Source organism: Penicillium rubens (assembly GCF_028828025.1).
Source record: "Penicillium rubens strain IBT 27055 chromosome Unknown utg000002l_segment0_segment0, whole genome shotgun sequence".
NCBI classification, from domain to species: Eukaryota; Fungi; Ascomycota; class Eurotiomycetes; order Eurotiales; family Aspergillaceae; genus Penicillium; species Penicillium rubens.
In genome coordinates, this window is record NW_026890600.1 from 5,983,611 (window position 1) to 6,006,411 (window position 22,801).

General features: G+C 49.6%; 10 protein-coding genes across 10 annotated transcripts; 7 read left to right on the forward strand and 3 right to left on the reverse strand.

Moving 5' to 3' along the window:
• Nucleotides 1-716: 716 nt before the first annotated feature.
• Nucleotides 717-1,154, reverse strand: N7525_004753 (uncharacterized protein; the record flags this gene model as incomplete). The annotated part of the gene is made up of 1 exon (XM_002565505.2): nucleotides 717-1,154. The coding sequence occupies one exon, from the start codon at nucleotides 1,152-1,154 to the stop codon at nucleotides 717-719; it is 438 nt and encodes a 145-aa protein (XP_002565551.2).
• Nucleotides 1,155-2,514: 1,360 nt separating this feature from the next.
• Nucleotides 2,515-2,955, forward strand: N7525_004754 (uncharacterized protein; the record flags this gene model as incomplete). The annotated part of the gene is made up of 1 exon (XM_061213157.1): nucleotides 2,515-2,955. The coding sequence occupies one exon, from the start codon at nucleotides 2,515-2,517 to the stop codon at nucleotides 2,953-2,955; it is 441 nt and encodes a 146-aa protein (XP_061070178.1).
• A 561-nt stretch (nucleotides 2,956-3,516) lies between these two features.
• Nucleotides 3,517-5,955, forward strand: N7525_004755 (response regulator; the record flags this gene model as incomplete). The annotated part of the gene is made up of 3 exons (XM_002565504.2): nucleotides 3,517-4,786; nucleotides 4,840-5,495; nucleotides 5,560-5,955. 3 exons carry the CDS (start codon nucleotides 3,517-3,519, stop codon nucleotides 5,953-5,955), a joined length of 2,322 nt encoding a protein of 773 aa, XP_002565550.2.
• A 1,053-nt stretch (nucleotides 5,956-7,008) lies between these two features.
• N7525_004756 (uncharacterized protein) lies at nucleotides 7,009-7,197 on the forward strand (the record flags this gene model as incomplete). The annotated part of the gene is made up of 1 exon (XM_061213158.1): nucleotides 7,009-7,197. The coding sequence occupies one exon, from the start codon at nucleotides 7,009-7,011 to the stop codon at nucleotides 7,195-7,197; it is 189 nt and encodes a 62-aa protein (XP_061070179.1).
• A 2,103-nt stretch (nucleotides 7,198-9,300) lies between these two features.
• On the forward strand, nucleotides 9,301-10,047 carry N7525_004757 (putative NlpC/P60-like cell-wall peptidase; the record flags this gene model as incomplete). Its single annotated transcript, XM_002565501.1, has 1 exon — nucleotides 9,301-10,047. One exon carries the CDS (start codon nucleotides 9,301-9,303, stop codon nucleotides 10,045-10,047), a length of 747 nt encoding a protein of 248 aa, XP_002565547.1.
• Nucleotides 10,048-10,928: 881 nt separating this feature from the next.
• On the reverse strand, nucleotides 10,929-12,311 carry N7525_004758 (mitochondrial 37S ribosomal protein mS45; the record flags this gene model as incomplete). The annotated part of the gene is made up of 2 exons (XM_002565500.2): nucleotides 10,929-11,612; nucleotides 11,823-12,311. The coding sequence occupies 2 exons, from the start codon at nucleotides 12,309-12,311 to the stop codon at nucleotides 10,929-10,931; spliced, it is 1,173 nt and encodes a 390-aa protein (XP_002565546.2).
• Nucleotides 12,312-13,265: 954 nt separating this feature from the next.
• N7525_004759 (WD repeat PLAP family protein) lies at nucleotides 13,266-15,768 on the forward strand (the record flags this gene model as incomplete). The annotated part of the gene is made up of 3 exons (XM_002565499.1): nucleotides 13,266-13,313; nucleotides 13,406-13,859; nucleotides 13,913-15,768. 3 exons carry the CDS (start codon nucleotides 13,266-13,268, stop codon nucleotides 15,766-15,768), a joined length of 2,358 nt encoding a protein of 785 aa, XP_002565545.1.
• A 182-nt stretch (nucleotides 15,769-15,950) lies between these two features.
• N7525_004760 (NADHX epimerase) lies at nucleotides 15,951-16,898 on the reverse strand (the record flags this gene model as incomplete). Its single annotated transcript, XM_002565498.1, has 5 exons — nucleotides 15,951-16,382; nucleotides 16,449-16,543; nucleotides 16,601-16,666; nucleotides 16,725-16,833; nucleotides 16,887-16,898. 5 exons carry the CDS (start codon nucleotides 16,896-16,898, stop codon nucleotides 15,951-15,953), a joined length of 714 nt encoding a protein of 237 aa, XP_002565544.1.
• Nucleotides 16,899-17,232: 334 nt separating this feature from the next.
• On the forward strand, nucleotides 17,233-17,857 carry N7525_004761 (mitochondrial 37S ribosomal protein bS16m; the record flags this gene model as incomplete). Its single annotated transcript, XM_002565497.1, has 3 exons — nucleotides 17,233-17,309; nucleotides 17,451-17,643; nucleotides 17,813-17,857. The coding sequence occupies 3 exons, from the start codon at nucleotides 17,233-17,235 to the stop codon at nucleotides 17,855-17,857; spliced, it is 315 nt and encodes a 104-aa protein (XP_002565543.1).
• A 1,887-nt stretch (nucleotides 17,858-19,744) lies between these two features.
• On the forward strand, nucleotides 19,745-21,553 carry N7525_004762 (uncharacterized protein; the record flags this gene model as incomplete). The annotated part of the gene is made up of 1 exon (XM_002565496.1): nucleotides 19,745-21,553. The coding sequence occupies one exon, from the start codon at nucleotides 19,745-19,747 to the stop codon at nucleotides 21,551-21,553; it is 1,809 nt and encodes a 602-aa protein (XP_002565542.1).
• Between the last annotated feature and the right edge of the window lie 1,248 nt (nucleotides 21,554-22,801).

Here is a 22,801-nt window from a genome sequence, read left to right on the forward strand (position 1 = left end):
GCTTGCTTAATAGTATGTTGGACACGGGAGTAAGCTGGAAAGAAACAATGGTAAGAAATAATTTTTTGGAGAGCCAGCACTCCCCAAATAGAAGACATCCACTGGACCAAAGTGAAGGAAGAAGGGAGACATAGATATAGGGCCTGTTGCGCAGTAGACGATGGGTGGAGGGTTGTGTCCACATTTATCTAAACAATCGAGGTCGGAAATCTGATCGATCCCAGTGATATTCGGCTGCTCCCACGTCTTGCTAAATAACGCAACTGTTGAAATGACAATACTGGCCACGGACCAAAACAAGATATATGTCGAGTCCAGATGAGACCTGTGCAAGATCCATAGGCCAAAGGCCACTCTTACGATAAACTTTGATGACATCCCTGTGGCCTCTGCAAAATTTGTTCGAAGTTGTGTCAGGTTAGTTGCACCTAGCACACTCGAATCGCCAGATAAGGCAACAAACAGGGCGGCCTGGATGGAGATGACAAAGAAACATTGGGACTCCTGGAAGTCGACAGAAATAGAATTGATGATTGACACATGATGAGAGAGCGTTGCATCTCTTGAGACAGAGGGCATTTGTTAGCTTCTTCGCTTGCTGCGAGAAAGACGTTGTGTGCAGACGTGAACCAGTTGTAAGACTTGGATGACTAGCCAGACATAGAACAGAATCAGGGCCTGCATGATATATGCAATTATCATCTATATCACCTCGATCAGTCATGTGGTTTCCTGAAATCAAGATTCAAAGGGCGATAGGAGAGGATTTCACCGGAGCCAGAGATATCCTCATTCAAGTCCAATTTAACAAAATCACAACCAGATGCCATGAAATGTGGGAAAGGAGATATGACCATGCCATATGAATAGGGGTCAAGTAAGGTACTTAATCCGATTCCAGGGGAGTTGACAAAACTAGAATTTCCCGCGCAACCAAGTAGTTCAGCATCGGGCTTGAGGCAATACTGTTTCATGCAGTCGTCAATCATAAGCCCGAAGGTGTCATTTGGATACACGAAAAGACTCTTGTAATCATCACTGCTCAAGAAATCGTTGTCTTGGTGACCAAAGATCTGGAAGCAATGAGAGAGCGTGTGGACAGAACGGAACGCTTCTGATGGATCCAGACATGCTGCTGTCATATTGGTAGCCATTTTGTCATTGCCGGGCTTGAGATAGCATCAAATGAGGAGAAAATGAAAGGCAAGGTTCGATCCCGAATGATGTTTGCCCTGGTTTCAGCCGCATTTTGGCCCCCTCATGCGGGCGGTAAACTCCAACTCTTTATATTCATACACAGTAGCGACTGGGCACTGGCTCAGCGCTATATGTAGCCTAGAAAGGTGGGGGCTGGGGCTGTGTACTTACGTTGTAGGAGAGCAAATAGACAAACGATGTCGGTACTCTAGTACGGCAGCATATAAGCAGGAAATAACTATATTATACTTTGCGTTATGATAATCGCTAGATATTTGCATTACTGCGGTACTGTATCAGCTCATTGATGATGTCGTCAGACTTTGGTCTTTTTTTGTTTACGAGACGTAGCAGTGGGGTGGTGGGTCAAAAGTGTGAATAGCTTCAAGGGATCCCGAAGTAGAAGAAGAAAAAAAATTGGCCCCAAGGATCTTCACAACAGCTAGGCTAGGGACAGTTTCCTCATCGGCTAGGACGCGCCTCGCTCAGGACGTTGAGGCATCAGGGAGCCCCCTTTTCAAGATGGGGTTGGTGTACTCCCTGTCGTCAGCCCGTGACTCACAGTTCTTCAACCCGACCTAGCTGTGATTCGAACACGCAACCTAACATTACCCTGCCCGGGGCACTTCCCATCTGAGCTATGGGGGTTGGGGGTTGCTATGTCTGGACTTGAAGTTCCTTTTATGCTCGCTTTCCTTATCGTTCCTTCCTTATACAGAACTCCAGGGACGCTCTTACCTTGTGGCAGACCCTTCCTTCCTATTTCAGAATGAGTGGTGCCTTCCAAGAGATCCACGGGTGTCATATCTACCTTTCTTCGTCCTCATCTCCAACACCCTCTTCTTGCAGAGCACCACGGATGGGATCTATGTTTCAGTTAACAGTTAGTCAGTGTATTGATATTCCAAGGTTCCGTCGCTAGTCATGATACAACTAGTTTGTCTTGGCCTTGGGGAGAATTAACCGAAGTATAAGATGAGAAGATCAAGGATTCTGTAATATCCAAGCCAGCCCTGGGTTCGTCTGTCTGCGCTTTCAAGGGAATAGCAAGGCACTCCGGGGCATAGATATATAGAAAGTGATTTCGAATGCGTCTTGATCAAACTCTGGATACACGGCAGTAATCTATCAAAGTATGCATATGGCAAGAGCATCGACGCCTGTCTTCTATGCAGATGGTAAACATCTCCCACCTTTGAATGGATCACCACCTAATAATATTGGTCGAATAGGTCAAGCCCAGATCGGTGATCTGTCACTGTCAAAGCGCAGCAAACAAGTTCGCAGTTTTTTGTAGGCCTTGACCTCCGAGTCCTCATGACGGATGTCCCAATTGCTCACCCCAATACCAATACCACAACCACAACCACCACTGAGTCTGACATACTATTCATGACAGCCGGCGTGGCCTCTGACACCAATTTGTTGGGATTGAGCGATACTGGCTTAATGGCTTGTCCAGCCATATTTACCATTCCGAGAGGACAGGGAAGTAACAACACAGTTGCCACGAACACAAGCGTACCGGCACCACAAAGCAATGTGTGGACTTTGTATGGGAAATATGTTGTGTGCAACCAGGACAACGTCAACTTCTACGCCCAACCGACAGGACAAGATGGATGGTATATCTTGTTAGGGTGTGCAACCGCAGATGCAGCTCTTCGGAATGTTCCAGTGACCCTAAGAACCCACTGGCCCTGTCTCTGGCTAAGCACTGGTGTTCTGGGCGTGCCATCTAGGTCGTTTTGTGTGTAGTGGCTATACTGTTATCGGCATTTATGTTCAGCTATTTATGTTGAATATGAATCAGATGGTTTTCATGTTGGTTTAACTATGCTCAGTTCACGCAAGCCCTGGAGGTTCTGCGAATGAAACTGCTATATCCAAGCTTAAGGCTCCTATGCATACTGCTATGTATATATGTAGAGCTGAAATGCACCTCGCCTAACAGAAAAGAACCCCGCAATCTAGATGCCTAATGATCTTGTGATATATGTATTCTCCTGTATCGTCTTGTGTTTGTCTACCCCAAATGCCCAAATAACCCCCCCCAGTCCTTTGTAGGTTAGTCCAGCATTAGCCTTAAAAGGCCATAGCTTTTTTCCTTGGCCGGAAGATCAGCAACTAACCCAGCTGACTCCCAAGTCCCAGTTTCCCCTCTCAACTTCTTTGACCTTTGACCTCTTTGCCTTTTGAAGCTATATAGACGGAAAAGTACGAAAAAGTCGAAAAGTACGAAAACTCCGAAATTTTCCTTATCCGGGAGAATAACGACAACCTGTGTTTCTCCCACTTGTCAGAAATGAAGACCCAACGATGCCAGAACGGATATCACGTCTGAAGGCGAAGTTACTTGGACGATTATCTCCAAAAGCGGATGCGGATCCGAGTGCCCACTTCAACCAGAAAACCCCCTCGCGCCCTCTTGACTCCAACAGATCCGACAGCATCGCATCTTCAAATTTGGACATCGGTTCTTCTCGCGACCGCCAAGTCAAGGAACCCCTATCAGGGACAAACCAGGAACTGAATTCTTCCGTGTCTACGCCTTCGGAACAACCTCATCACACAGGGACTCGCAATTGTACGCCGTCGACCGAGCCGTATAATTCCTCCTTGCCGACTCCTATCTCGGCCGATCCTCCGTCTCCCCTCGAAACCCCTCCGTTATCGACTCCTCCGCATTCCGATACCACCTCCTTCCAGTCCACCCACTTGAAAGCTCAAACTCCAATCCTACCAGAGACTCCATTGACTCCAGCCTTGGATACTGTTGTCGAGTGGCCTACGAATGATCGCCGACCTTCTACCTCCTACTTTCCTCCATCAAGCAAGCGCCCGAGCCTTGCGATCCGTCGTCAATCTCTTCTTCCAGCGACACAGCAACACTTGATTAGCGGGCTACTGGACGCGAGTCTTTTCTCTTCAGGTGACCAGGGTAGTGGTTTCACTCCCCTTGTTCCTCACGAGATGGTCACACGTCGGGTTTGGGTCAAACGGCCCGGTGGATCGGCCACCTTGGTGCCGTGCAGAGACGATGCGGTGGTGGATGAGCTACGCGACCAAGTCATTATGAAGTACGGAAACTCACTAGGGAGAAGCTTTGACTCGCCCGACATCGCTATCCGGGTTTCGCCACGAGAGGGTACGAATCGACCAGGTCACACTGAGCGCCTTTTGAGCCCGGAGGAAGCCCTGTCATCTATTCTCGATGCATACTATCCTGGGGGACAAAAAATCGAGGAAGCATTGGTGATCGATGCACCGTCACGGCGCACCCCAAAGCCATCGCCGCGCCATTCGATCTACCAGCACCATTCGGAACCCGGCGAGCATGGCGATTACTTCCCTCTCATGCCGCCAGTCAATGCGAATGCGGGCACACCCTCTGCACACTCGGGGTCTGCATCAGCAGCGGCTACTGCGCCGTCGATTTCCATTCTCAACACTGGTGTTGCTCCTCCTCTACTGCCATCTCCAGGAAGCCGTAGGGCACGGCATCAGCAACGACCTCCGTTGACACGACACAAAACAAATTCTCCCACTATTCTTCATAACCAGAATACCCAAACTCCTGGCATAACGGGTACGTTTCCAGACTACTTTGCTTTTGCTCCACATGGCCACTGACATCCATAGAAACCGGCGCTACTCCTCATTCCCAACCTATCCCGCCTCCCTCCGCTCCCGCAGTGCCTACACCCCCACCGTCAGCACCGCCGGTAGAGTCTCCGCAGGTGAAATCACACACTCCCCCGGCAACTGCATCACCACGCGTGGTCCGAAAATCAAAAGCAGCCACTTCACCTGGTGCTATGTTTGGCGGGTTGATTGACGGTACCGTTCCGCCAATCAATGTCCTCATCGTGGAGGATAACATTATCAACCAGAAGCTTTTGGAGGCCTTCATGAAAAGGTTGAAAGTGCGCTGGAAATGTGCAATGAACGGCGAAGAGGCAGTGCGGAAATGGCGACAGGGTGGATTTCATTTGGTCTTGATGGACATCCAGCTGCCCGTGATGAACGGTTTGGAAGCCACCAAGGAGATCCGGCGCCTGGAGCGCTTAAATGGTATTGGTGTCTTCCCCAAGACAGCCTCTGGACGCTTTAGCGCGTCCAGTACATCTCCTGCGGACAGAAGACCCGGCCTTCACCGTACGGTCAGTGAAGAGGACACTTTGTCCGATCTTTCACTGTTCCGGAGTCCAGTCATTATCGTCGCATTGACAGCTAGCAGTCTGCAAAGTGACAGACATGAAGCATTAGCTGCTGGATGCAACGATTTCCTGACCAAGGTAAGTCGGATCCCTACTGCGACCATTTGCATCTCAAAAAGGTATACTAACATTTCTCGAATAGCCCGTCGGATTCCCTTGGCTTGAGCAGAAAGTGACAGAATGGGGCTGCATGCAAGCCCTAATTGACTTTGAAGGCTGGCGCAAATGGCGCGGCTTCTTGGACTCTCCTCGCCCCGCCTCGCCAGTTGACACATCAGCCAGCCCGATGCAAGGTGGCTACCGCAAAGAACCACCACAGGTGGATCCCCCATCGCCCTCGACCTCCCGCCCTGCTAATAAGTCCGATCACCACGAAGCCAAGCCACACCTGCCAGATGTTGCGCAAATCATGCGGGAGGATTCATGGGGTAGCGGCAGTCCCGACAGCCTAGACTCGCTCTCGAGTCCGCAGTTGCCAACACCTGGAGATACCGTACCAAGCAGTAGTGCGACGGCCCCGCCTCCGGGTGGGAAATGAGGACGGATTTGTCTTTGGATGGGTTACCATGCCTTGGTCCCTATACGCTTCTATCGATCCTTTTCCGACTTGTTTGATTCGACTTCCTGTCTCTCTCATTGAATACCCCGTATAGCAACGTGTCTTTTCCGATCTCGTCCTTCCATCTTCTTGTCATGGTAGCATGCACTTTCACTTCGAGGTTCTCAAACCTAATGCAGCTCGTGAATCTTATTTTGGCCGTATGGATCTGTCTTGTTATTTCTGCTACATACGCACGTCTTTTCCTTCTGTGGCTGGTTTCTTTTGTCTCGTCCACTATTTTCACTCTTGCATACGGCTGTCATGCAATGGGTATTCTCATATACATGACCGAGATGTCCCGTGCCTATACTCTTCAATGTATAGCTTTCTTTGTTCGTTCCGATTATCGGCTGGGGGGCTTGGTGGTATTTCCTTGCACTTATTTCACTAATCATTTGAGCGATGATTCGTATACATACATTTAGCCATAGTATTCAAAGTATTAGCTTCGACCTTGTACACAACCCATATCCCTTTCCAGAATCTCCGGCATCCAAGGTAACACAACATCTCTTAAAGCAACGAACTCGTCCAATGGCTGTCAATCAGATACGAAGTCGATAGGTAGGTCTGCACAATGTGATCATACCACCAATCACGAGGAAGCAACATGACCCCAAGTACGAGGAGCAACCCAGAGAAGCTTTTAGAATAGCAAATAATATCAAGTCCGGGCTTTTATGTACTTATGCAAATCTAGTTCCGGGCTTTGCTTACTGAGTATTGTCCTGCATGTGATGTTCCTATTGTCTTTGATTCCTTAAATACCTTAATCTTGCCCCCGATCCTCTACGTCCATATATTCTCCATACGCGGACCTACACCCTACGCCTTATAAACATCCTACACACAAGTCTATCGTCTATCATTATCTCCCGAGCAATATACCATTTACCAAAGGACCTCCTCTCACACCCTACAAACTACAAACTACAAACCAGATACCCCGCATCTCACCAGTGACGATTCACCCCCTCACTCAGCTCGACCATGCAGTCATCAAAGACACCATCAGCTCCAGCCTCCCCTACTACTACCTCATGGATCCAAAGTGCCATCGCCTCAATCGGCTCCCTTTTCAACCCTTCCTCCAAGGAAGACGAATCTGAATCCGACGCGATCTCCGGATGGGTTGGAGCGAGAAGGCGACGCTGTCGGTCTGTCGGGGAGGCTCGTTGAGAGTTGACCATCTGGTTGTTTGGTTAGTCCCTAAGCATGAGAAGGATTGAAACGGGATAGGAATGGAAGGAGGCTGAATGGAATGGCGGACTGTTGGGCATATACCTCTTGCTTTTTCATTTAAGGCGCTGTGCATTTGCTTTTAATATCTCGGGGTTTCTAGTCCTTATATTTTCGTGGTTCTTTGTTTCTAAGTGTTTGCAGGACTGGTTAGGAATGAATGATATATGATATCCATACAGTATTCAATGATTTAGAATTATGAATATGGGGGTGATTTGACGACGCCATTCTACTTGCACATTATCAAGATTGATAACTGCTGTTATTTATGTCCATAGAGACTTCAGGAGCATTTAGTTCGCACACTATCTCAGCCTAAACCATGCGTACGGCAGTGTATAGCCACCAGTGCGCCATATCGTATTTCGCTAGTAGAACATTTCATGAAACTAGTAACTATCCATTTTATTAACTATGCCAATCCTGTCCAGGGCTTTGTGGGACCTGATACTGCTGAGTGATGCTGCGCTACACAACGGGAGATTCCGCCAGCGGAAATTGCTCATTGATACGGCGTATGCTAACTGCACTTGTGTCTGTTACGACGACTGGGATGAAGAAAGTTACTTCGCGAGAAAGAGGAGGGGAAGTCGACGATGTCGAACACTTGGCGAGGATTGCCGACGTGTTGGACGAGATGAGGCTATTTTACCTCGAGCCAGCTTGCATATATGTGGCGAGAGCCAGAAAAGCAAGCAATTCAATGGATGTAGGCAGACATGGTGACTGGTGGAGTAGGAACAAAGACGAAATTGAAGAGGATGAATATGAGATGGAAGAGCGAGAGGCTAGGAAGGATTTGACCACTGACCTTGAAACGCGTCTGAGGGGTGTTGGGGAGGCTTGCTTCTTGACAAGGCCATACAATTAAATGTGCAATCTTTAGGGAAGCAGCTGAGGCGGATCAAGAGCTTTGCGGGCTTTGATGAAGCAAAGGCGAAGCCTCCGACTTGTTGGAGGAACCACAGTCAGTCACGCCCTTGGGAGCTTTTGCTTGGTCTTCCAGGTTGATTATGATATGTATTATATGAGATCTGCTTGTAATTACCTCTACTGATCAAGTTCTAAGACTATATATATCCTATTTTGGCTACCTTCAATACATGTACACATCGCGTTGCGACAACTTCACGATCTAACAAGATCAAAATATAGCCAGCGTAATATGCTAAACAGCAATCAGTTTCGTATTTCTACAAGAAAGAGATATTCAGCTGAGAAGGGAATGCTTGGGAGTCAGACTAGTGCTCAACGAGTACGAAGTACTGATGGGAATGAAAGTTGAAGGACGAGCTCTTGGTATCTCATAGAATATCTATTCCGAGACAATCCATTATATTAAATCGTTTTTATCTCGTTCGTTGATATTAAAAAGCAACCTCATGTTTTCTTCTCTCGCAATTTGCATCCTCTAAAGGTATAGTCCTGCCGATCGTTGATGCAACTCGTATGGGCCGAGGCTAAAGTGAAGAAACGAGCCTTTTTTAGCATCTTCGGAAAATAATTGTTACATCGTGTTCGTCTCATTCATCGAAGTGGCTTGTCGATCTCGTCCTGCCAAGTAATCTCGTGTTTTCTTTCGACCTCGTGTTTGGTTAGGCCCTGCCGATCGCCCTTGCGGCTTGTATACGAGGCCGATGTGAAGAAACGGGACTATTTTTGGCAACATATCCGGACCTTTAGGGCTTCATATCGTATTCGCCCCGGACGTTTCATCTGCAATGGCATTTTAGTAGCCCTAGGGTAGGATTGATTTTCGGCATCTTCCTCGTATTATGAGAAGATGAGACTAACTTACGAGCTCTCTGCGGACGAGAGGATCCAAGTCCTGCTTCTAGCACTAATTTTAGACAAATTCTTCTCGACTACTCCGTATCGTGATAGTACTCGATCCCACCCTAATCAGCACCGGGCAAAGATCGACACAGCAGTCAATGTATAAGTATCCAAGTCCGACCTGACGAACAACATTCTCGACACAACAATCCAGCCCTTCAAACACATTGCCTTCTCTCCTGCCAACTCGCTCTATTTGCCAACATGCAGCTCACCAACTTGGCTCTGACCCTAGCCGCGGCATTCTCTATTGCCAACGCATATCCCATCACCAGCGATCAACTCAACTGCCGCTCCGGCCCCTCAACAAGCGACTCAGTCGTCAAAACATACAAAAGCGGCGCCGACGTGAAGGTCTCCTGCCAGACCTACGGCGAATCCATCAACGGCAACACCATCTGGGACAAGACATCCGACAACTGTTACGTCGCCGACTACTACGTGAAGACCGGCTCGGACAGTATGGTCACCGAGTCCTGCGACGGCGGCAGCTCCGGCGACGGCAGCTCCTCCTACCAGGGCAAGATCAGCCGCAAGGAGATTCTCTCCCGCGGTCAGTACTGGGTCTCCCGCCACGTCCCATACTCCATGAGCGACTACTACCCGGACCCTCAGGGCCGCAAGTACCGCACCGACTGCTCCGGCTTCGTTAGCATGGCTCTGCACGCCGCTTCGCCGGGTGCTAGCACCGTCAGTCTCCCCGACATTGCTAAGTCCATCTCTTGGGACGATATCAAGCCTGGTGACTTTGTTGGAACTCTTGGTGCTGGTACTGGCGGTGCTGCTGGTCACGTCACTCTGTTCAAGTCGTGGGCCGATAGTTCTAAGAAGGAATACAATACCCTTGAGTGCCGTGGCACTTACGGCTGTGTTGCGTACAAGCGTCCTGTTGGCTGGAAGGTTGGCAGTTACACGGCCAAGCCTTACCGCTACATCCATGTTACCGACTAAATTGATGTTTGCGGGATTTCGGGGTTGAATAGGGATAGGACCGATTCTTTGTACATGTATATATAGTACTCATGATGGCCGCAGTTGAGCAGGCGGAGGGATAGGAATGAAGAATAGCTTCAGATGAATTCCTGGGGTCAGATAGGCAGAAATCGAAGGCAAGAAGAATTTTGATTACTCGTCCAAGTATATCATTTCCCTGAGAATGTAACCCGAGTCCAGAAATAGCACAAAGAAAGTGCCATGACCAAGTGTTTGAGAGGCGAGAAACAAGCATCCGAGAAGCGCGCGGTAAATGTGCTTCGACAGAACCAGCCTTTCTCGACGAGCTGACAACATTTATTCGAGAAGGTCGTTCTCAATCTCAACACGTGTTTTTCCGTCAGCATTTCCCAGTTCAGTACGTTGGCCAGTATTCGAGACTCTATTTTTCGGGAATATGGTCAACCTTGGGCAATCACTGGTATGTTAGGGCTAGATATGTATCTAGTTATATAGATATCTTCTCCCACTTATCAGTTTGCTAGGTGGATAGCAGGAGAGGGCCAAAAAAAGGCTTAACTCATAAAATGGACCTTTCTATATAACCTTTGGTCATTCACCCAGGTGGGCATACAAAGAGGCGAATTACACCCTCCAGGGCTGGGCGAAGACGTGAGTATTCAATGCGTCGTGACCAGGCAACCTGGGAGACTTCGGAGTCCAAAATGAAAGGAGAAATGTTTCGACATTATCCGGTATATAGGTACATAAGTGACAGCCTCCTTCGTACATCCATGGATGAGTATGCGTACAAGTAAAATTACAAAGGCCGTAGCCAAGAAAGTTGCTGAAAAACACAAGAAAAAGAAAGAAACAGCCTGGCACTATTCTGAGATAAATCAAGCCTCCACACGGGTAGGAATCTTGACTTCGCCGCGTGTGCGGTCACGGTGAGGAACACCGTAGCGACGACCAGTAGCCTTCGAACCACGGCCATCAACGCCAGTAGTCTCTGTAGTGTAGATAGTATCCTTGATACGGTAGTCGAAGCGCGACTCCTCAGGGGAGACAATAGTCGTCTTCTTCTCACGGCGAGCCTGGAGGCGCTCACGGCGCTCTTTCTCGAGTGCGTCCTGACGCTCGAGTCTCTTAGATTGGAGATCCGCAACAGCCCGACGCTCATTGGGGTGCGCGAGGCGGTCGCGCTCCTGGGCAACCAGGTGTGGGTGAGGAATGCGTACGTCAGCAGGTTGCAGGATCTGGCGGGCGTTGGCGCCCTTGCCGACCCAGCCGATGGAGTTGGGATCCTCCATGATCTTTTCGGCGAGGTCGGAGGGGTGGGAGATTTCCGCGGCCTCGGAGTGCTCCATCGCTGGGGCACCGGAGAAGACGCGACCCGCCTCGACACGGTCGAAGGAGCGGGATTCGGGGACGGGGTAGAAGATTTGGGTGCCTGTCAGGGGGTGGGCGGGGAGGTCGTTGATGGGTTCGTGATATGTTTGACGCTCGCCTTTCTCGGCGAGAGGTGTGGTGGGGACCATCTCGTGGACGGCCCGAGCATATGGGAGTGCTAGGGGTTTACCCTGATTTGAGATTCGTCAGTTCATGTCACGCGACCAAATAAAACTTGATAGGAATCCAAAAGGTAACGGTAACGCAGTTCAGTTCAAAAAGTAAGGTTTAACCATGTAGGTGTCTTCAAGACTAATCGATTTTTTGTGACTCATCATATGCGTGGAGGGTCGAAAGAAAGTCCAAAAGGGAAGGGAAGCAGAAAGGGACGAGGCTCATACCTGGGCGCGCTGTCTCTTCTCCAATTCTACCAATCTCACGACAGCAGCAATACGCTTCATATCGATTCCAAGCTCCACACTAACAACGCGGACACTCTTCTTCTGTTCGATGACGCGGTTATAGACTTCATTCCGTAGCTCCTCACTGAGGATAGGCTCGCTGATGAAATGTTGGTTGTTGGGGAATGGACGGGATGCTTCTGAGCCCTCGTTGCCGCCTCGCTGTTTTAAGCGAGTAAGATAATTGGTTTCGCCAGGAACGTGGTGCTTGAAAACGGATCCTTCATTGTTGAGCCATTCGAACATTTGCCGACGAAGCTTGGTCTGTGTCTGTGGTGCTGCCGTGGCAGAAAATTGACGCGAAAGGCATTGTGATGATGCAGAGGATAATGAAGGAATGGAGGAAAGTGAGGATGAGGAAGAGGAGCTAGATGTGAGGTAGGGAAGAAGGGTGTTGGACACACTCCGGCTTTGCATCCGGGGTGGCATCTTGGAGGATATGATGGGGGAATGGGAAGGAAAATTTAACGTTAAACTGGATGGAATACACTGGATATTAAGAATCAAGGAGTTCCAGCTGCCATTGACCCTTTTGCAGCAATAATTGAAGGATGGGAGTTTGTCGGGTTGGAGCGGGAAGTGTAGGTGTCGGCAGGGGAAGAAACTTCTCGGTAGTGTAGTCACGTGGTATCATCTCCACTTGTATACAACCAAAGTAAACACTTCATAGGAACACACATTCGAATATAATTGCAATGCAAGGACGGCGGAACCTCCGAAATATTGGGCTAAACCTTTTGTACCTACATATTACCGCCCTATGTACCGCCTGTCCGTTATATACTGTCATGAATACCGCCTCCCTTTTGAACATACTGCCACAGGAATATATAGTCAGCCGCTTATCCGGCCGTAGTCTTCAGGTTGTCTTCTCCGGTAGTCTTTTTAGTCGGTCAGATTAATGATCTTTTCCAATCCTATTTCGTATTAGTTGTAAGCCCAAATATAAAGCACAGAGCTGTCAACAATGGGCTACAGTAAGTTTGATGTCTAAAGATCTACTAGATATAGTCAGAACCACTGGGAAGCTATTATTACTACGCTATGGGTCAATATAGGAAATTGGCCAGTATAGTGGATAGGGTCTTGAGGACCACATGAGCATGTAATGAATTCTATAGTGGTAGGAGATCCAATCAAAATCGACGTAGTACTCCGTACCTGTTGCATTTGATAAGATCTCGGCGTGTTCCAGCAGGTTCCCTGGCGTTACCGCCCACGTGATATTACCATTGATGCTTCGGCGGGGCGATCCCCCGGAACGACTAAAGGACAACAACATCCAGGGGAGCTTGATTAATCATTAATTCCGTGTTATACCCTCGAAATATTCCTTCTTCGGATTCTTCTTTCTTTACCGTTTCTTCTCTCGAAGTTTTATGTATGCCTGACTTCAAGCTCTCCGCAACTTTGGAAGGCCATGGCGATGATGTAAGGCTCCTGGTCCCGGCGTCTGTGCCGACGCCGTTGACCGTGCCCCCAAACCACACAGACTACTCACGCAGTTTTGATTTCTGATCTAGGTTCGCGCCGTGGTCTTCCCAAACCCAAATGTCGTCCTTTCCGCCTCTCGTGATGCAACAGTTCGGCTCTGGAAGCTCGTCTCCACTCCACCTCCCGCATATGACTATACCATCGCTGCACATGGCGGCGCTTTCATCAACAGCTTAGCCTACATTCCTCCCACATCCGAGTTCCCAGAGGGCCTTATCCTTTCCGCTGGACAAGACGCAATAATTGAAGCCAGACAGCCTGGCAAGGGTGCAGAAGATAATGCAGATGCTATGCTCCTGGGTCATGGCCACAATGTCTGTGCTCTAGATGTGTCTCCGGATGGCAAATGGGTCGTGAGTGGCAGCTGGGATTCCACCGCCCGGCTATGGAAGGTCGGGAAATGGGAATGTGATGTCGTACTGGAGGGACATGAGGCAAGTGTCTGGGCCGTGCTGGCCTATGACGAGAACACAATCATCACGGGTATGCTAGCTTCGTGCGGCCCTAATAAGTCTTACATACTAACTTCACGCTAGGCTGTGCTGACAAAATGATTCGGATGTTCAATACTTCGGGAACCCTACTCGGAAGCGTACAGAACTCAAACGACGTTGTCCGGGCCTTGTGCAAGCTTCCGACCTCGAACTCTACAGGAGCCCACTTTGCCTCAGCTAGCAATGACGGAATAATTCGTCTTTATACTCTGCAGGGTAAACTCGTCGCCTCTCTGCATGGCCATGAAAGCTTTATCTACTCCTTGGCGGCACTCCCATCTGGCGAGCTCGTGAGCTCCAGTGAAGATCGTACCGTGAAAATATGGAGCGGGACCCAGTGTGTGCAGACTATCACTCATCCCGCAATCTCTGTGTGGAGTGTCGCAGCTTGCAGTGAGACCGGTGATATCGTCACCGGTGCTAGTGACCGCATTGCTCGTGTTTTCAGCAGAAGCCCTGACCGTCATGCAGCCCCCGAGGCCGTACAGCAGTTTGACCAGGCTGTCAAGGAGTCAGCTATTCCAGAGCAGCAAGTTGGGAAGATTAATAAAGAGGAGCTACCTGGACCTGAATTTCTCAAGCAAAAGTCCGGAACCAAGGAAGGTCAGGTCCAAATGATCCGAGAGCCTGGTGGTACTGTGAGCGCCCACACTTGGTCTTCGGCAACACAGGAATGGGTTGCCATTGGTATGGTAGTGGACTCGGCTGGAAGCAGTGGTCGGAAGACCGAATACCATGGACAGGATTATGACTATGTCTTCGATGTTGACATAGAGGATGGCAAGCCTCCGCTGAAACTACCATACAATGTCACGCAGAATCCATATGAGGCTGCCACCAAGTTTATTGGAGACAATGAACTCCCCATGACGTATTTGGACCAGGTTGCCAACTTTATCACTCAGAATACTCAAGGTGCCACTATTGGGCAGTCTCAGGAACCCGCAGGCGCTGATCCTTGGGGCTCAGACCGACGTTACCGTCCCGGAGACGCCGCACCGACCGAAGAGCCTCAGCCACCTGCTTCCGAGCCGCGCCCTAAGGTGCTCCCGCAGAAAACCTATCTCTCCATCCGCTCAGCAAACGTCAAAGTTATCACAAAGAAGCTTCAGGAATTGAACGCGCAACTCGTGTCTGATGGATCAAAAGACGTGGCTTTGAGCCCCTCGGAGGTGGAAACGGTTGTCGCCCTGTGCGGTCAGCTCGAATCTTCCCAACAGCTCCAAGCTTCACCCGAGGTTGAAACCGGAGTGCCATTGATTTTAAAGATCGCCACAACCTGGCCTGCTGCTAAACGACTCCCTGGCCTAGATATTCTCCGTCTACTAGCGGCTGCTGCACCATTTACAGCATCCGCCGAGTACAAAGATGAAAATGTTGTGTCCGGTGTGATATCCAGTGGTGTTTTTGAATCTCCTCTTAACGTCAACAATGCAATGCTCGCAATGCGGACATTTGCTAACCTATTCGAGACCACTGCCGGCCGTGATCTGGCCATAGGCTCATTTGATCAAATCTTGGCAGGAGTGAAGTCTGCCTTGGCCAGCAGCGGAGAGTCACCAAACCGCAACCTTACCATCGCCATCACAACACTCTACATCAACTTCGCAGTTTATCTTACCTCCGAGGGTAGGAACCAATCCCCAGAATCTGCAGAGCGAGGTCTGGTCCTCCTGGAGGAACTGATTCGGATTGTCGCTGGAGAGAAGGACTCAGAGGCGGTCTACCGAGCACTAGTCGCTCTCGGCACGCTGGTGACAGCGCTCGGGGAGGAGGTTAAGAGCGCCGCCAAGGAGGTCTACGAGGTTGAAAGTGTTCTCTCGAAAGCCTCGGCCTCTGGTCCTGGGAAGGAGCCGCGCATCAAGGGCATTATTAGCGAGATCCGGAAGGCCCTCTGAGAGTACGTGCTATTTTTATTCGGTATGCATAGATCAGAGATGCATTACCTCCTAACGACGACAACGCGATTCCCATACAATGGCTATTCATTACCTTCTCTTCCAATTCACACTAGATAAGTCGTAAATGTTCATTCATTCTTAAATCAACTTCAACTAGCGTGCTCAACAACACCGTTGCCTTACAATCTCCCCTCCGCATCAACCCCAATCTCCAAAACCTGATCGATGCCCTGATACTTGGGCAAATCAAGTCCATACTTATCAGTAATGTCTTTGGTCAAGAACCTACCACCGATAAAATGCCTGCCCCGATAAAACGCCACACACGGCTTGGGCGCAGACAGGCTGATCAGCGCATGTGGCATAAACTTCGCGCCAGGTCCTTCCTTCGGCGGTCCGCCCTGGATATCCCATGAGCTGGGTGCATCAACACTCAGCACCTGGACGTTGGCGGATTCGATTTGCCTGACGATTTCGCCGAACGGATCTCGCAATGCTCCGCCGAACGAGAAGCCGAAGATGGCGTCGACCAGGAAGTCTGTCGTCTTTAGGGCTGATTGGAAGTCATCTATGAAGGGAACTGAGAGGGTTTCGAGTTGGATTCTCAGGCGCTGGGTTGGGTTAGGTTCGTTTCATGTTTCATCCTTCTAGTCTTCTTCTGGTGAGGGGCTGCGTACTTGATAGAGCTCGTTTTTGCCCTGTTTCGGATAATAAACTGACGGTGTGTAGCCATAATGGGCTAGATGGCGAGCGGCTACGAGACCATCTCCTCCTGGTGATCTGTTAGGCTGATGTTGCTCGGAATGGCAAAGTCAGCGGTGTTTCTCACCATTATTGCCTGGTCCGCAGACAACTAGGATATTCTTGCCTGCGTTCGGCGGATGAATTTTCCATACTGATTGCTCATTGTATCAGTCTATGCTGAGTGTATGTTCAAGATCGATGGAGGTTACCGGCTTGCGAGACAGAAAGGCCCGCTAGCTCCATTAACTGGTCCAGAGACCAGCCACCTATCTCCATGAGGTCTTTGTCAAGGGATGCAGCATCCGTGGCTGAAATTGCCTAGAATAATTGTCAGCTTATATGTTGTTGGGGCTAATATCAGACAACAGTACCTTCAACGACATTATCGCTGGTTTACAGTAGCGGCGAATAGGAAGAGGTAGGCGAAGATGAGTGAATGCAGAACGAATCATATAAGTTTGTTAGCGTCAGCGCTGATTTTTCCGCTAACTGGGTAAATTGACAGAAACTGTGTAAACTAAAGTGACACCAAGCTTCGAAGTAGATCTACTGAGGGTCCTCACACCATTACATCATATATGCGCTAGTCCATATTTGGAATAAACGGATCAATAATTCTTCCGGACATCCTAGAACTTTTGCGGAGGGCAGACGGGATCATCAAGAGAACAGTCCTTGCGCTCTTTCCAATTGAGAAAGCATTACACACCCGCGAAAATGGTTGTCCGGATTCGACTAGCACGCTTTGGCAACAAGCACAACCCCTTCTTCAACATCGTTGTTGCGCAAGCCCGGTATGTGGTCATTTCCCCGTGAATGGATACCCCCGATACGCCCTCCAACGCCAAACACTGGAGTTGCCAGGCTAGGGAGTGCTTCAATCTGCTATTCACTGTATCTTTAAGAAGAATTGAAATTGACCCTACTATCTTCAGCTCCGCCCGCGGCGCTAAGCCCCTCGAAGTCATCGGCACCTACAACCCCATCCCGAAGCGTCCCACGAACTTGTACGGCGAGAATACCGATGCCCGCCCATACAAGGAGATTGCCCTCGACCGGTCACGCGCAAAGTACTGGCTCGGTGTCGGCGCACAGCCTAGTGATCCCGTCTGGAAGCTGATGGGCATGGTAAGCCTGACCCTTGGTTTCTTTATCCGCCAGAGTTCTGGGAATCGGAGCATCCGAGAGAGATGGGCGGCTATTGTCGGGTCTGCGTTCTTAGCAGATCATATGGAATGATGGGGATTACGTTGTTATTATACGGACTGCTTTTGCTAACTCTTGAACCTCACTCTAGGCTGGCCTTGTTGCGCCCAAGCCTACTACTTTTGACAAAGCTTGATTCTGCTTGTCTGACTCCTTGACTCCTTGACTCTTTGATACTTGACCTTTACATAGTTTCCCAAGGTTCTGCCCTCCGGCATTCTTTGTGTACTCGGCCGGACAACATCCGAGAACCTTGGAAAGGTCAAGACGTGGCACCCTCGATGACGGGTAGGCAGTCGTGCTGTATTTCTGTTTGTTTCTCTCCTGATTTTGCTGGCATTTTTGGCGTTATTGAGTTGCCTTGTGGGAACCCCTGTACATTATGTGGCAGCCTGACTGCTCTGACTCTACGCGGTAGATGAGCCGCAGCATGAATATCTACTGATACGATTTGACTCCGTCTTTACAGTGAAGGGCACATGTTGCCTAGATCGGGCAGGCAACCGTACCGAGGTAGGCTATGCGTTACCAGCATACTTGCCCATGCTCACACCTATATGTCTACATTGTAAAGTCATAGATGCTACTAAACCACAAACGAAGTATGTTGTGAATCTTAAATGCATCGGAAGATACCTAGCTACCTTTGGAACTTGGTCAAATTCAGTAAACTTGAAAGTCAAAACTTTTGACGCGCCTATGACCAGTTCAGGCACATTGAAGAAGTAGTGCTAATAAAACCCCTAGGCAGTAGCTTCTCTCCACGGCCCAACCAGATGAACCATCGCCCCCTCGATAAGCCAAGTCATTTCCCCGTGGCAGCCAATCCCATGTGTTACCGGGGTTGGGCCCGTGGCAATTGGTCAGTGACCCTGGAGGATCGCCGGTTTTTGACTTTTGTGATTCCGTGGACGTGTGTGATGACCTTTGTATTTTAGTTTTATAGAATGGGTTACTCCGTAGATGGACTCCAATATTGACATATGGTGGAAAGTATATGATATTTAATATCAAGCCGTTGGCTCTTATGATCTGGCCCGGCTAACGGCAGTTGTAAATGTATTCCAGGTTCATCCAATAAACCGCCTAGAGGTACTAGGATGGATTACCGGTTTGGAAATACCTGGTCTACCAAGTCCATAAGGTATGTTGTAGTAATAACATCCCTGTGATATATTGTCTTTCATTTCATAGAGCCCCAATCGCGTGCAGAGCCGTACGGCAAGCCGCATAGGCACTTGCATGGCCGGTGCTTTTCTAGAAGAGACACATTCAAGATCCACCCGTCGATCTAATATATAAGAGAACATCAAGAAAAGAAAGAAAAGAACCGGGGGCATTCCACAGTTCACCATAAGTCACCTCGGGGCACGCACTTGGCAACTCTCTGCATGCGGTCAGTTTCCAGGGCTAAGGGTGTAAGACTACGTAAAATTGTGTAATGATGTGACTATGTACTGTCATTTACTTCAGAGTACATCTCCTAATAGGAGGATCCACATACAACCCCATGTACCTCCACTGTCACATACCTGTTCCCCATTGAGTCGCGTCGTGAAGGGCAGATCCATGGATCTGGCACTTGTGGACTGGCACTCGACCGTTCCGGACTCTTTTCTTCCCCCCCCCTCCCCTGCACTCTCCTTCATCCCCTCCTTTCAAACCTTTCTCCCTTTTGCATCCATCTTACCATTCTAGTCAATTTCCATCTTTATCTCAATCGTTTTCACAGCGCTCATAGTCCAACCTGTCGCAAATCCGATGAGACACCATCCGAGTGAACTCGACTTTCGATCGAACCGCTAATCGCCTTCGCCTTCGCCTTTCGCCTTCTTCATTTCTATCGTTGCATCGCGTTTGGTGTACGATCTCTTGTCGCATTATCGATTACTGCTTCGAACTTCGACTTTCCAACTCCCGCGACTCCTTTTTTTCATACCTGGACTACCTTCCCCTGTGTGATCGCGAACCCCCGAAAGGCGAAAAAAAAAAAACTTCAAAAATTTTCGAATCTCGTGGAGGGATGAGCGGCAGCTCTAGCCAGTCCACTCGTACGAGTCCCGGCTCTTTTGGAACTACGCAGCTCACAGAGTCCGTGTCATCTGGTTCACCCCCACAACAGTCACTCCCTTCTTCGCAAGCGCCTTTGACGGCTCAGCATGCGATGTCGACCGACGTGTATAGTCCGAATGCGTCGCAAGCGCCTTCATCTATGAACCCATCTTTCTCATACCCTTTCTCCCCTATCGGTACAACAGCTTCATTCGATAACAACATGCGCTTGGGCGAGAACGATCGCAACCTCCAGGGCCTGAATGGCCTGAATCGCGGAAACGGAGGCGCGATTCTCATGCGCAAACTTCCGCGAAACACGAGCCGTGAAGCCCTGCGTAGCATGCTTCTTTTCGCCAAAGACTTTGTCGACGCGGACTTTGTGACCTTGGACCTGCCGGAGGATGACGGGTTCTTGACCGCGATCGCGCGATTCATTACTTTGCAAGCCGCCGAAGAGGCCAGGTCTCTCCTTGATGGCAAACCGAACTCCAAAAACGACGCCAACATGGTCGTCGAGATGTACCCCGGCCCGATAGGAGCGAATCTGTCGAACACGCGCCGTAACACCATCGATCACACCGCGAGTCGTGCGCTGATGGGTGCCTCGAACGGTCCTCTTGCGCGTCAATCGTCGCGTTTCAACGGCACTTTCCAGAGCTTAGAGAGGCTCTCCAACGCCAACCCCAACCAGCCTATCGGCGAAGGACTTCCTCCAACCTCGGAATCAGGCTCGCGTATGCACAGCCTTTTCTCCCCACAATCTCCGATCGGAAATGGCATTGATAACCTCCCACGCATAACCGGGAAGTCTATGATTGACGAAGACCCGGACGAGGAGACAGGCGAGCTGCTCAAGGATCCGGTGGGCTATGCAGAGAATGGCCATTCTACCAATGTCTCCGCCGGACGCCGGGCCACCAACCCTCAGATCCCGACCAACCGCTTTGCCAATATGTCCCTGTCAACCAACATGTCGCCACCTTTGCAGAACTACCCCGGGGGTGGCGCGCAACGTATGGGCGGTGGAACACCCGCATCTGCATACCCGAACCAAGGCCATAGTTTCCCATACAACGCCCAGCACACACCACGCCACAGCCTTCCCGCTGCGAACCCGAATGACCTAAACCCTCCTTGCAACACTCTGTACGTGGGCAACTTGCCACCAGACACCTCCGAGGAGGAACTTAAAGCGCTTTTCTCCAAACAACGCGGGTACAAGCGACTCTGTTTCCGAAACAAGCAGAACGGACCCATGTGCTTTGTGGAATTCGACGAGGTCGCCATGGCCAGCAAAGCGCTGAATGAGTTGTACGGCTACAAGCTGTCGAACAGTGTCAAGACTGGCATCCGTCTCAGCTTCTCAAAGAATCCTTTGGGTGTGCGCTCTGGTCAACCTGGCAGCATGAACTCATCCAACTCGGCCTCTGGACAGGGCGCAGTCCCTGGGGGCAGCAGCTTGAGTGGAATTCACAACAACATGTTCTCAGCTGTCAATGGTCCCCCTCCCGGACTGGCAGCACCCCCTGGTCTTGGCATGCCCATGCCTGCGCCGCCGATGCGCAATGGCACCTCCATACACACCCCCGTCAACCCGCATGCTGGACTGATGGGCAATACCTCATACAACCCCAACTCGGGCCTGGGAATCCGAAATGGAGCTAATTCAATGATGATGTCGCCGCCGCCTCCTTCTAATTCCGGCGGTAACAACAATGCGGCGCCGAACCTGAACGGCTATAATTCCTTTTACCCTGACTACATGATGGGTCGCTAAACCCATCCAAGCGTTATATTAAGATAATGCCCGGCATGTTTGAACGAACTGGGATATCTGGCGCATTTGGGGATCTTCGTTTCGTGAGCTAGATCAGCATTCGGCGGCTGCATAACTCTCGGGAGTACTGTTTCGGATTTGCTTTCTGTTTTTTTCCCCCTTGATTTTTCTGCCCGTCCTTTTCTTTTATCTTGGCTTTTCGTCTTTCTGTTGCATGGGAACCTGGGCGCTCTTACATTCCTTTTTTTTTTTTTTTTTTTTTTCATTGGGAGGATTGCATTTCAGGTCATTGCCAAACTTGTATTCTTATCTGGTCGGTGCGAGGCGCTCGAGAGCGCATTTGTTTCTGTCGGCCATTGCGCTTTGTTCACACCTTCATACCCTCGTGATTTCTTGCTTTCTCGTTTACCTCGTTCCTTTATCCTGACTCAATAGGCAATGCACACTAATGCGTGTTTGCTGCCTGCCCTAACCAGGACCTATACGAGCTGTTATCTACTTTATTCTACGTGATTCCCCCTGTTTGTTACATCTATCCCCTGGATCTTTCTCGATGCATCGTCTGCGTGGATCGGAAAGGATTTGCTGATTTATTGGCTTTCTCTATTGCAATGCGTGTTTATTTCTATGCAAAGTACGAAAAAAAGAAGGGTCTTATGTGGCTTTCTTTAGCTTCTCTTCTAATCTCTCTCTACTCAATGGCATGAGCTACGGAAGGACATGACATCGGCTCACGTCGGCCACATATTGTCCCAGGCGTTCGCGTTGGTTTTATCTCTCTCCTGCCATATTCTTCTCATCTCGGCGGAGACGAAGGCGTCCGGCCCATTCATTTTGCTTGAAAGCTCTTCTCTCATCTTGCTTGCATTGCCATTCGTTTTTGCTTTGGGTCTGGCTTACGCTTTTCCAGGAGAAGAATGAGGGAACGAGGCGTGTCTATTATTTTTTACTCTTCCTCTTACCCCGTCTTGCTTGGGGGTATCATACCGATACATTTGCTTTGATCTGTACTTGATACAATGAACCCGTGCCAGTTTCCCTGGAGAACGAACCCATTTAATCCACTTATAAATAGGGGATTGATATATGTACCCCCGTTTGGCTATTGTCCCCCTGCCCAGATGTTGAGGCATCTAGGTAATTCTGCCACTATAAAGATTTTCTGCCGCATATTCTGCCAATAGTGAGAAACGTGCATTTTGATCAAAGATCGTACATTCTACCTGATTCCCAACTTGAATAGACAAG